The sequence below is a fragment of the Pristiophorus japonicus genome, chromosome 9 (genome assembly GCF_044704955.1).
Source record: "Pristiophorus japonicus isolate sPriJap1 chromosome 9, sPriJap1.hap1, whole genome shotgun sequence".
In the NCBI taxonomy this organism is placed as follows: domain Eukaryota; kingdom Metazoa; phylum Chordata; class Chondrichthyes; family Pristiophoridae; genus Pristiophorus; species Pristiophorus japonicus.
Window position 1 is genome coordinate 209,407,856 of NC_091985.1, and position 13,358 is coordinate 209,421,213.

At 47.6% G+C, this 13,358-nt stretch overlaps 3 protein-coding genes across 3 annotated transcripts; all 3 read right to left on the reverse strand.

The window, feature by feature from the left end:
- Window positions 1-4,084: 4,084 nt before the first annotated feature.
- LOC139273535 (histone H2A type 2-C-like) lies at window positions 4,085-4,456 on the reverse strand (the record flags this gene model as incomplete). The annotated part of the gene is made up of 1 exon (XM_070890484.1): window positions 4,085-4,456. A coding segment is annotated over exon 1 (372 nt), but the record flags the coding sequence as incomplete, so codon positions are not given.
- A 961-nt stretch (window positions 4,457-5,417) lies between these two features.
- Window positions 5,418-5,795, reverse strand: LOC139273533 (histone H2B 1.2-like). The gene has a single exon (XM_070890483.1). It carries the CDS (start codon window positions 5,793-5,795, stop codon window positions 5,418-5,420), a length of 378 nt encoding a protein of 125 aa, XP_070746584.1.
- Window positions 5,796-7,171: 1,376 nt separating this feature from the next.
- Window positions 7,172-7,709, reverse strand: LOC139273531 (histone H2A type 2-A-like). Its single transcript, XM_070890482.1, has one exon. It carries the CDS (start codon window positions 7,707-7,709, stop codon window positions 7,323-7,325), a length of 387 nt encoding a protein of 128 aa, XP_070746583.1. The 3' UTR covers window positions 7,172-7,322.
- Between the last annotated feature and the right edge of the window lie 5,649 nt (window positions 7,710-13,358).

Below are 13,358 nucleotides of genomic sequence, written 5' to 3' on the forward strand. Positions count from 1 at the left end.
GGCTCTGGCGGCCAAAGGCGTGGATGTGGAGAAGCGCGGGTCCCAGATCAGGTTAAGTATCAAGAGGAATGTGACAAATGGCTTCCTGGTGCAGACGAAGGGCACGGGCGCCTCGGGCTCCTTCAAAGTCGCTAAGAAGGAAAACCAGGGGAAAGTGGGAAGGAAGGTGAAGAAACCAGCAGCCAAGAAATCTCCAGCCAAGAAATCTCCGACCAAGAAACCAGCAGCCAAGAAATCTCCGGCCAAGAAACCAGCAGCCAAGAAATCTCCGGCCAAGAAAACGAACACCAAGAAGGCGCCAACAGTAAAAAAGACAGCGAAAGCTGCGGCTGGGAAGAAGACGGCAGCGGCGAAGACCAAGAGCCCCAAGAAGACCTCGGGCGCAAAGGTGAAGGTGGCCAAAAAGGTGGAAAAACCGAGGGCCAAGGCCAAATCAGCAAAACCCAAGAAAGCAGCGCTCAAAAAGTAAATAAAAAGTGCAACTTGTAAACATCTGAACCCAAAGGCTATTCTCAGAGCCACCCACACCTCTCAGAAAAGAGCTGATCCCCGAATCAAATGATCCCTGTCCCGGGGCCGGGCTCAGATTTCGGACAGAAATCATTGAATATGGAGCCAGGATCCCTGGTGACTCGCTGATATTGGCTGCACCCACCCCTCCCCCAGTGTCTGCAATAAAACACACAGAGAATGGGATGTCCGGCCTGGGCCTCACTAACTGGGGATGTGTTCAGTTCCAGTCTTAGTTCCTGCTCATTGTCATTTTCAGGGGGAGAGTCTGTGAGACGGTGATACTGGCGGAGATACCCCGCCTCACAACTCAAACCCCAAACACCACATTCTCCAAATCAGCTGGAATAAGGTGCTTGTAAACTGCTGAACCCGTCTGTGAGAGGAAATGTGGGGAGATGGAACAAGGTCTGATTGTAACGGGACTTTATTTAAAAGTAATTGTAACGGGACTTTATTTAAAAGCTTCAGGTTCCTGGAAGCTTTAAATATAAATTCCGAGTCTGTTTCGGTTCTATTGTCGGAAAACGGTTTGAAATTGGCGGCTGCAGAAAGCTGGAGGCGGAGCTGGAAGATCAGAGGTCGCTCACTGCTCTGTCTGTCAATCTTAACTCTGTCTCCTCCCCTTCCCGCCTCTCTCACTCTGCGCTTTCTCAGTCAGGTCGGCTCCGGCTCTATAAAAAGGATCCGGCAGCAATTCACTTCTCATTCAGCGGCAGTTTAACTGAAGAGTCATTATCATGTCTGGTCGAGGGAAAGGAGGCAAAGGACTGGGTAAAGGCGGAGCCAAGCGGCACCGTAAAGTGCTCCGTGATAACATCCAGGGCATCACCAAACCAGCCATCCGCCGCCTGGCTCGCCGTGGCGGTGTCAAGCGGATCTCCGGCCTGATCTACGAGGAGACCCGCGGGGTGCTGAAGGTTTTCCTGGAGAATGTGATCAGGGATGCAGTCACCTACACTGAGCACGCCAAGCGCAAGACGGTCACTGCCATGGATGTGGTGTACGCTCTGAAAAGGCAGGGCCGCACTCTCTATGGATTCGGCGGCTGAATAACTCGACCCTTTTCCCCCAAACACAACACAAAGGCTCTTCTAAGAGCCACCCACCGGTTCACAGAGAGAGCAGCGACCTGGGGATCGGAGCGTGCACAGTTGGGTTGGGAAATGGTTTCGGCTGTTTAATTAATGGAAAGAAAGGTTTGGATTTATGTAGCGCCTTTCACGACCACCGAACGTCTCAAGACATAGAAACAAAATAGGTGCAGGAGTAGAATAGACCATTCGGCCCTTCGAGCCTGCACCGCCATTCAACAAGATCACAGCTGATCACCCACTCCAGCACCTCCACTTCCCGACCCCCCTCAGCCGCAAGGACCACATCCAATGAACAAGACCAATGAAGTACTTTTGGAGTGTAGTCGCTGTAGAAATTATTAAATATTTTACAACTATTGTAAATATGAGAGATCAAAAACTCCGGCTGACAGTCACAACTACCGGGCAGGATACACAGTCCCAGACATTACAGTCTCCCCTCACAGATAATTCCTGTCATGTGAGGTTTCTGTGTGAGAATCGGTTAAAAGGGACGGCACTGGCGGAATCGATGCGGGACTTTATGTTTACAGGAAGCAGTGACCGGGGATTTATTCCCGCCCGGTACAAGACTTATCAGGGAATGGAACAGAATTCAAACCGGAATGTGGCAGAATGGGATTGGTGACTTACAATGGGGCACAATTGCCGTTATAAAGAGCGGGATTCTTAAATTGCTGGCGGGAAATTAGATTTTATTTAATCTCTGTTTGATATTCTGAAATCGGCGGGCTTTTTGAAATTGACCAACTGTCAGTTTCAGTTCAGCCAATCAGGGCCCAGTATTCCCCGCCCTTCATTTTCACTCTTGGTGCTTGGTTCAAACTTGATTGGCGGTCGGGCTGCAGCCAATCAGAGCCCCGGGGCGGACCCTCACACACTTTAAAAGGAGGCTCTGCATTTCCAGTCCGTGCATCCCAGATTGTGTTGAGATCCGTTCAGAAAATGGCCAGGACCAAGCAGACAGCGCGCAAATCCACCGGAGGGAAAGCTCCTCGCAAACAGTTGGCGACCAAAGCGGCCCGGAAGAGTGCTCCGGCAACGGGCGGAGTGAAGAAGCCTCATCGCTACAGACCCGGCACCGTGGCTCTGAGGGAGATCCGCCGCTACCAGAAATCCACCGAGCTGCTGATCCGCAAACTGCCCTTCCAGCGCCTGGTGCGGGAGATCGCTCAGGACTTCAAGACCGACCTGCGCTTCCAGAGCTCGGCCGTCATGGCCCTGCAGGAGGCCAGCGAGGCTTACCTGGTGGGGCTCTTTGAGGACACCAACCTGTGCGCCATCCACGCCAAGCGAGTCACCATCATGCCCAAAGACATCCAGTTGGCCCGCCGCATCCGCGGGGAGCGCGCCTAGACTCTCCCTGCCTCGGCTCGAAGCTTCAGCACCAAGTGCAACAACGGCTCTTTTCAGAGCCACCAAATCAGCAAAGGAAAGAGCTGCGATCTCCTGTAACCAGAGCTTCGTGTTGTTCATTAACCCATTGTAGGGACGGGCAGAGGGTGTGGGACTGATTACTGCTCGTGTGTTCATATACCAGCTCGGTTCACATGGGAGTTATTGACGATTAACTGATGAGCCCTTTAATATTTTCGGAAACTGACATCGGCTTTGCGTCGCTCTGACCCCAAGTTCCCCGGGGCAGAGCACAGATTTCCCCATTCGGTGTTGCCGGAGAATGGGGGCAGGCAGATCTGGGAAGCACTGCAATGGACCCGGGTTCTGTATGTGTACATCGCTCGCTGATGCAGTGCGGTCGAAACTGACTGGGTTAGCAGAGAAATACACAACCCGGGAATGGCCAGAGCTCCCGCGAACAAAATCAGCATTCAAACTATCTCAAACCAGACCAGAATTAAACTAGGCCCTTTTATTACTGCATTAATTCATCATCGCCGACTCTCTCGTTTTCAGACAGATTAAAGAATATTTAAAGAACCAGTGGCGGTATTTATACAATTGTTGAGTGACAACTGTAGTTCAATTATTCGCTGTTAACGGGAAGAGTGTATGTGTGAGCAGAGAACCGTAATGCAGAGACCGGGAACTGAAAACTCGCGCGTACGGATAAGGGGGTAAGCCATTTAGGACTGAGATGAGAAGCTTATTCACTCAAGAGTTGATACCCTGTGGAATTCCCAACCGCAGAGTTGTTGATGCCAGTTCGTTAGATATATTCAAGAGGGAGTTAGATGTGGCCCTTATGGCTAAAGGGATATTGAGAGAAAGCAGAAAAGGGGTACTGAGGGAATAATCAGCTATGATCTTATTGAATGGTGGTGCAGGCTCGAATGGCCTACTCCTGCACCTATTTTCTATGTTTACAGGTCTAAAACAGGTCAACCTATCGGTACATGAATTAAAGGGCTCTGACTCCATTAAGACAGTAAGCAGCCCTTTCACAGATACTGTGGGTGGCTCTGAAAAGAGCCTTTGGGTTATTAGATTAAATCTTGTCCGCTTTACTTGGTCTTGGACGAAGTGGTGGTTTTCTTGGGCAGCAGCACAGCCTGGATATTCGGCAGCACTCCGCCTTGAGCGATGGTCACCTTTCCCAGCAGCTTGTTGAGTTCCTCGTCGTTGCGGATGGCCAGCTGCAGGTGTCTGGGGATGATGCGGGTCTTCTTGTTGTCGCGGGCCGCGTTGCCGGCCAGCTCCAGGATTTCAGCGGTCAGATACTCGAGCACAGCAGCCATGTAGACCGGGGCTCCGGCACCCACACGCTCAGCGTAGTTCCCCTTTCGCAGGAGCCTGTGAACACGGCCCACAGGGAACTGCAGTCCGGCCCTGGAGGAACGAGACTTGGCCTTGGCGCGAGCTTTACCGCCGGTTTTTCCTCTTCCAGACATTTCCACGATTCACAAGTTCAGACAAAGAATGAGAAACTCCTCCCACATCTGCCCTTCTTATAGCTTCTGGAGGGATGCAGGGAGCGAACTTGTGATTGGTCGCTCTGAGGTGGATTTCATTGGTCTTTTCCGCTGACCAATCACCGTCTGTTTAGCCCGCCAATGAAAAGAGGGCGAAAATTACTGTTCGACTTCCAACGAATCTTCAATTTCAAAAACCCCGCCAATAATTTTTACAATGCGGATTATGTTAATAAATTCACCATTAGCCAAAGATTTCCAAACACTTTTTATTTCCTTTTGCCGTATTCCGTATTACCTTCAAAATTCCAGGATGTTACAATCAGGATTAAATTCGGGTTCAGTTTCATACGTTCTGTAACGGGACACATTCCAGCTCAATCTTTGTACAATTTGGGAATCACAGATCATGGATCGATCCTCCGCACAGGCGGGAGTGAGACCAGAACTGGGAGTTCTTCTGTGAAAAGAGAAGAGGGACACAGGGTTCAAACTCCCTGTTCTGGTCTCTGTAAGAACTCCCAGTCTGGGCTGTTGCACTCGGAATCTCGGATTAATAAGCGGGTTGACCCGAACTAGAATTTTTTTTATATTGTAAAGGGCTTGAGAGAGAATGAGGTGACTAAAGTCTGAGTATCACCTCCTAAAACAAGATCATAATTCATTGGCAGGCGGCCAAGGACAGTGTGTGCAGTTTACTGGGAGGGAAATTCATCAGAGAAGCTAAGGTTGAACCGGACAGTAAAACCGCTTATCTGAGAATTCAAATCTAAATCTACAGCTGGAACTTTAAATGTTGTCAAACACTTGCTCAGGAAATAACTACAGTAAATTGAGTTTAAAGGGTGATGTGTTTGTGCAGCTCTTTCAGAGACGTTGTGGGTGGCTCTTAAAAGAGCCGTTGTGTTTCTGGTTTGTTGTATCAGGACAGAGTGGAGTTTTACTTGGAGCTGGTGTACTTGGTCACCGCCTTTGTCCCTTCCGACACGGCGTGCTTGGCCAGCTCCCCGGGCAGCAGCAGGCGCACGGCGGTCTGGATCTCCCGGGAGCTGATGGTGGATCGTTTGTTGTAATGAGCCAGGCGGGAAGCCTCACCCGCGATGCGCTCAAAAATATCGTTCACAAACGAGTTCATGATGCCCATGGCCTTGGAGGAGATGCCGGTGTCGGGGTGAACCTGCTTCATCACTTTGTAGATGTAGATGGAGTAACTCTCCTTCCTCGACTTCCTGCGCTTCTTACCGCCCTTCGGTGGTGTTTTCTTGATCACTTTTTTGGCGCCTTTCTTGGCAGTAACTGATTTCTTCTCTTCAGGCATCGTCTTGTTCAATCCGACCCAGACATGACGTAAACTTAGCTCGGAGCTCGCATTATATAGGCAGCCCCACACTCCGCCCACAGCCCTATGCTAATGAGGGATGGGTGAAGGCAACAATTGTGATTGGTTCATTCGCTGCGTTGTCAATTTCTATTGTTCTGTAATTCTCTGATTGGTCTCTTTAAACATCCAATCAGATTTACTGCTCGCCACAATCTCAAATTCTTGAATTAGGTCATCAGTTACATCCCCTCCCGAGCCATATTCTGTTCTTTATCGATCGAGATGTCTACATGTTCGACAGACATTGACCGGTTTGTAACCGAGATTGCCCGAGGGTCACTTCTGGTCAGGACTTGGGAGTCCTTCTATGAGGGCAAAAGACCCTCACTGTCCTTCCGCCCTGATGCTGCCTTCCTCCCACCGTTTAATTCAACACCTTTCTTATCTGTCACTACATTAGTTGTTTCAGTGTTACCTTCACCTGGAATATGCCGTACCTTCTGTGCCGTAAAGGGCCTATTTCCCTTAGCACAGGAGGCATAAATTTCTATTAATTGATAGAGGATTTAGAGGGGAAATATCTTCACGCAGAGGGTGGCTGCGGTCTGAAACTCACTGCCTGAAAGGGAGGTAGAGGCAGAAACCCTCACCACATTTAAAACTACTTGGACGTACACTTGGAAGTGCCGTAACCTGCAGGGTTACGGACCTCGAGCTGGAAAGTGGGATTCGGCTGGATAGCCTTTTGTTGGCCGGCACGGACACGATGGGCCGAAGTGGCCTCATTCCGTGTTGTATGCTTCTATGATGAATGTCTATAATTCTGAAACTAAAAGGATATTCCGTCCATCGTGCATATGCTGATTTAAAACGTATAGACCTTGGCGAAAAATATATATCTATACCGAACAAAATGTAAATGAACTATATCAACCTCCCTGCATCCCCGTGAGGCGGTGGGTGGCACTTAGACGAGCCTTTGCTTTGTGCTTGGGGGAGAGGGTCGCGTTGAATCCATAGAAAGTGCGGCCCTGCCGTTTCAGAGTGTACACCACATCCATGGCAGTGACCGTCTTGCGCTTGGCTGCTCAGTGTAGGCCTAAACTGACCGGCTGAGGAGAGAAATACACAGCACGGAACGACCGGAGATCCCGGGAACAGAACCAGCATTCAAACTCTCAAACCAGACCAGAATTAAACTAGGCCCTTTTAATAACCGCCGACTTTCTTCATACAGCTTTCATTGATAAGATTAAATAATATTTAGGGAACCGGTTGCGCTATTTATACAATTTTTGAGTCTCTGACAACTGTAGTTTAATTATTAGCTCCTAACTAGAACAGTTTGTGTGAGCAGAAAACCATAATGCAGATACCAGGAACTCCCGCATACAGGTCTGAAATAGACCAATTTATTGGTACCTGAACTGAAGGTCTCCATTAAGACAGTAAGCAGCCCTTTCACAGATACTGTGAGTGGCTCTGAAAAGAGCCTTTGGGTTATTAGTTTATATCTTGTCTGCTTTACTTGGTCTTGGACGAAGTGGTGGTTTTCTTGGGCAGCAGCACAGCCTGGATATTAGGCAGCACCCCGCCCTGAGCGATGGTCACCTTTCCTAGTAGCTTATTGAGTTCCTCGTCGTTGCGGATGGCCAGCTGCAGGTGTCTGGGGATGATGCGGGTCTTCTTGTTGTCACGGGCCGCGTTGCCGGCCAGCTCCAGGATTTCAGCGGTCAGATACTCGAGCACAGCAGCCATGTAGACCGGGGCTCCGGCACCCACACGCTCAGCGTAGTTCCCCTTTCGCAGGAGCCTGTGAACACGGCCCACAGGGAACTGCAGTCCGGCCCGGGAGGAGCGAGACTTGGCCTTGGCCCGAGCTTTACCGCTGGTTTTTCCTCTTCCAGACATTTCCACAATCCGCAGGTTCAGACAAGGAATGAGAAACTCCTCCCATATTTGCCCTTCTTATACCTTCTGGAGGGATGCAGGGAGCAAACTTGTGATTGGTCACTCTGTCGTGGATTGCATTGGCTGTTTCCGATGACCAATCACAGTCTGTCTAGTCCACCAATGAAAGGAGGGCGGAAATTACTGGTTCCCAACAGCCAGAACCTAACGATTTTTTAAATTCAAAAATCCCGCCAAAAATTGTTAAAATTGCGGATTATGTTAGTAACTTCACCATTAGCCAAATACTTCAAAACACTTTTTGTTTCCTTTTGTCTTATTCCATGTTTGCCTTGCAAATTCCAGCCTGTTACAATCAGGATTAAATTCGGCTTCAGGTTCAAACTGTCTGAAACGGGCGGGACTCAGTCCCCACTGATTCTGTAACGGGACACAATCCAGCTCAATCTTTGTAAAAGTGAACTTCTTTTCACAGGAGCTGCTGTGGGAGTGAGACCAGAACCGAGAGTCCTTTTGTAAAAAGAGAAGAGGGACAGGGTGTTCAAACTGCCCCTGTTCCAGTCTCTAAGAACTCCCATTCTGGGTCGTTACACTGCGGGAAGTCTCGGGTTAATAAACGGACTGAGCGCAACGGAATAAAAAAACTCGTGAAAAGGGCTTGAGTGAGAATGTGACTGAAATCAGAGTTTCCCTGCCCCCCAAAAATAAATTCGTCGGTAGGCGCTGTGAATGAACGGGTCTGAGAACAAAGGGAAAGCGACCAGGGACCGTGTTTGTAGTTTATTCACTGAAGGAAATTCCAGCGACACCAAGGTCAAGCCGGTCAGTGAAGCTGCTTATGAGAATTCAAAACTAAATCTACAGCTGGAACTACAAAGGTTCTCAAACACAATTGTTCGGGAAATAATTACAGTAAATTCAGTCTAAAGGGAGATGTGATTGTGCAGCTCTTTCAATGATGTTGTGGGTGGCTCTTAAAAGAGCCGTTGTGTTTGGGATTTGTTCTGTCAGGACAACGTGGAATTTTACTTGGAGCTGGTGTATTTGGTCACCGCCTTTGTCCCTTCCGACACGGCGTGCTTGGCCAGCTCCCCGGGCAGCAGCAGGCGCACGGCGGTCTGGATCTCCCGGGAGCTGATGGTGCGGCGCTTGTTGTAATGGGCCAGGCGGGAAGCCTCACCCGCGATGCGCTCGAAAATATCGTTCACAAACGAGTTCATGATGCCCATGGCCTTGGAGGAGATGCCGGTGTCGGGGTGAACCTGCTTCATCACTTTGTAGATGTAGATAGCATAACTCTCCTTCCTCGACTTTCGGCGCTTCTTGCCGCCCTTTGGTGATGTTTTCTTGATGACTTTCTTGCAACCTTTTTCGAAGCTGGCTTCTTTTCCTCAGGCATCGTCTTGTTCAGTCACGTAGATATGAAGGAAATTTTGTTCCGGGCTCGCATTATATAGGCAGCCTCACACTCCGCCCACAACCTTATGCTTATGAGGGATAAGTGAAGGCAATGACTGTGATTGGTTCATTGGCCACGTTGTCAATTTCCATTGTTCTCTATCTCTCTGATTGGTCTCTTTAAACATTCAATCAGATTTATTGCTCGCCACAATCTCAAATTCTTAAATTAGGTCATCAATTACATCCCCTCCTGATTTATAATCCGTTCTTTATGTTTCTATTCTGCTCTCAGGCAAAAATGGTTAATGACGGCCGGACTTATGAGGAAGGTTCATTCACGTTTTTTTCCATATATACATTCAATAATCTGAACAGCTGTGTTTGTCGATCTACATTTCTACATGTTCGAGACATTGACCGGTTTGTTACCGAGATTGCCTGAGGGTCACTTCTGATCAGGACTTGGGAGTCCTTCTATGAGGGCAAGGGACCCTCACTGTCCTTCCGCCCTGATGCTGCCTTCCTCCCATCGTTTAATTCAACACCTTTCTTATCTGTCACTGCTGTAACATGGATGTAACAGCATGGATTTATGAAGGGGAAGTCATGTTTGACAAATTTGCTGGAATTCTTTGAGGATGTCACGAACAGGGTGGATAATGGGGAAGCAGTGGATGTGGTATATTTGGACTTCCAGAACGCATTTGACAAGGTGCTACATAAAAGGTTACTGACTGCACAAGATAAAAGTTCACAGGGTTGGGGGTAATATATTAGCATGGATAGAGGATTGGCTAACAAACAGAAACCAGATAGTGGGAATAAATGGTTCATTCCCGGGTTGGCAATCAGTAACCAATGGGATGCCACAGGGATCAGTGCTAGGACCCCAACTATTTATGATCGATATTAACGACTTGGAAGAAGGGACCGAGTGTAACGCAGCCAAGTTTGCTGACGATACAAAGCAATGGGTGAGGAGGACACAAAAATTCTACAAAAGGACATAAGAGAGTGAACAAGGATTTGGCAGATGGAGTATAATATTGGAAAGTGTGAGGTCATGCTGTTTGATTTTTTTCTTCCAAAGTGCAAGTTATTACTTCAATGTTGAAAGATTGCAAGGTGCTGCAGTGCAGCGGGACCTGGGGGTACTTGTGCATGAAACACAAAAGGTTAGTATGCAGGTATAGCAAGTGATCAGGAAGGCCAATGGAATCTGGCCTTTATTGCAAAGAGGATGGAGTATAAAAGCAGGAAAGTCTTGCTATAGTTGTACAGGATATTGGTGAGGCCACACCTGGAATACTGCATGCAGTTTTGGTTTCCATATTTACAAAAGTATATACTTGCTTTGGAGGCAGTTCAGAGAAGTTTCACACGGTTGATTCCGGAATGAGGGGGTTGACTTGAGGAAAGGTTGAGTAGGTTGGGCCTCTACTTATTGGAATTCAGAAGAATGAGGTGTGATCTTATCGAAACATATAAGATTATGAGGGGGCTTAACAAGGTGGATGCAGAGAGGATGTTTCCACTGCTAGGGGAAACTAGAACGAGAGGGCTTAATCTTAGAATAAGAGGTCGCCCATTTAAAACTGAGATGAGGAGAAATTTCTTCTCTGAGGACTGTGAATCTGTGGAATTCGCTGCCTCAGAGAGCTGGGACATTGAATAAATTTAAGACAGAAACAGACAGTTTCTTAATGATAAGGGAATATGGGGCAGGGAAGTAGACCAGAGTCCATGATCGTATTAAATGGCGGAGCAGGCTCGAGGGGCCGTATGGCCTACATTTGCTCCGATTTCTTATGTTATGTTTTTAATGTTCTTATGTTCTAACTACATTAGTTTTTTCAGTATTACCTTCATCTGGAATGCCCCGTAAATGTCTATGATTTGAAGACTAAAAGGACATTCTGTCCATCGTGTATATGATGATTTAAAACACCCAACACCACAATATAGATCTTGGCAAAAAACATATCTATACAGAACAAAATGTAAATCAACTATCTCGCCCCCGTTCCCCAAATCACTGCTCTCTCTGTGAGGAGGTGGGTGGCTCTGAGAAGAGCCTTTGTGTTGTGTTTGGGGGAAAGGGTCACGTTATTCAGCCGCCGAATCCATAGAGAGTGCGGCTCTGTTTCAGAGCGTACATCACATCCATGGCAGTGACCGTCTTGCGCTTGGCGTGTTCAGTGTTGGTGACCGCATCCCTGATCACATTCTCCAGGAAAACCTTCAGCACCCCACGGTCTCCTCGTAGATCAGGCCCGAGATCCGCTTGACACGGCCACGGCGAGCCAGGAGGCGGATGGCTGGTTTGGTGATGCCCTGGATGTTATTACGGAGCACTTTGGCTCTGCCTTTACCCAGTCTTTTGCCTCCTTTACCTCCTCTCCAGTCATGATGATTCTTTACTGAAATCGCCGCTGAATGTTAATCTCTCGCCTTACCCATTGTCTGTTGAGACCACCAATGAAACGAGGGCGGAAATTACTGTCCTCAACAGTCACACCTCGAACGATTACTAATTTCAAAAACACCGCCAATAATTTTTTAAAGTGCGGATTATGTTAATAAATGCACCATTAGCCAAAGGTTTACAAACAGGTTTTACTTCCTTTTATTTTATTCCATATTTCCCTTACTAATTCCAGGCTGTTACAATCAAAATTAAATTCGCGTTCACTGTCAATCTGTCTGCAACAGATGGCAATCAATCCCCACTGATTCTGTAACAGGGCACATTCCAGCTCAAACTGTGTAAAAGTTGGGAATCACAAATCATGGATTGATCTTCCGCATAGGCGGGAGTGAGACCAGAACTGGGAGCCCTTCTGTGAAAAGGGAAGAAGGATAGAGTGTTCACACTGCTCCCGTTCTGGTCTCTGTACAAACTCCCATTCTGGGTTTTTACACTGCAGGGAGTCCCGGGTTAATAAACGGATTGACCGTAACAGGAATTGAAAAATAAACTTGTAAAGGGCTTGCGAGAGAATGACTGAAATCTGAGCCTCATTCCCTAAACAAGCTCTTAATTCCTCGGCAGGCACTGTAAATGGGAATGAGCGTCAAGGAATCGTGTTTGTAGCATGAATGGCGGGAAATTCAACAGCGGTCCTAACGTCGAACCAGACAGTGAAGCTGCTTATGAGAATTCAAAACTAAATCCACAGCTGGAACTGCAAAGGTTCCCAAACACACTTGTTCAGGAAATAATTACAGTAAATTGAGTCTAAAGGGTGATGCGCTTTAGGTCTTTCAGAGAGGATGTGGGTGGCTCTTAAAAGAGCCGTTGTGTTTCTGGTTTGTTCTCTCAGGACAGCGTGGAGTTTTACTGGGAGCTGGTGTACTTGGTCACCGCCTTTGTCCCTTCCGACATGGCGTGCTTGGCCAGCTCCCCGGGCAGCAGCAGCAGGCGCACTGTGGTCTGGATCTCACCGGAACTGATGGTGTCAGATTATAGTATGAGAGTGTGCATTTTATTCTGTAACTGTCTATCTCTGGTATATGAATGTGGCATTTAATCTGTACCTGTCAGTTACTGGTATATGATTGTTGGGGTTACTCTCTACCTCTCAGTTTCGGTTATGTGATTGTGGGTTTTAATCTGTACCTGTCACTCCCTAGTATTTGAGTGTGGTGTTTATTCTGTATCCATTTGTCTCTGGTATGTTAGTGTGGGTTAATCTGCACCTATCAGCTGCTAGGTGAGTGTGGGTTTATTCTGTACCTCTCGGTTCTGGTATATGACTGTGGAGTTAATCTGTACCTGTCAGTCTCTGGTACGTGACTGTGTATTTTTTCTGTAACTGTCAGTTTATATGTGAGTGTGTATTTTATTCTATACATTTCAATTTCTGGTATGCGAATGTGGGGTTTAATCTGTACCTGTCAGTTTCTGGTATGTGAGTGTGGGTTTAATCTGTACATATCAGTTTCTGGTATATGAGTGTGGGGTTAATCTGCACCTATCAATTTCTGGTCTATTATTGTGGGCTTTAATCTGTACCTATTAGTTTCTGGTGTGAGAGTGTGGGTGATATTCTGTATCTGTCTGTTTCTGGTATGAGAGAGTGGTTTTCAGATGTACCTTTCAGTCTTTGATATGTGAAAGTGGGGATTAATCTGTCCCTGTCAGTTCCTGGTAGTTGAGTGTTGGTTTTATCCCATACCTGTCAGTTTCTGGTCTATGTGTGGGGTTTAATCTGTAACCATCAGTTTCTGGTAAAAAGTGTGTGGTTT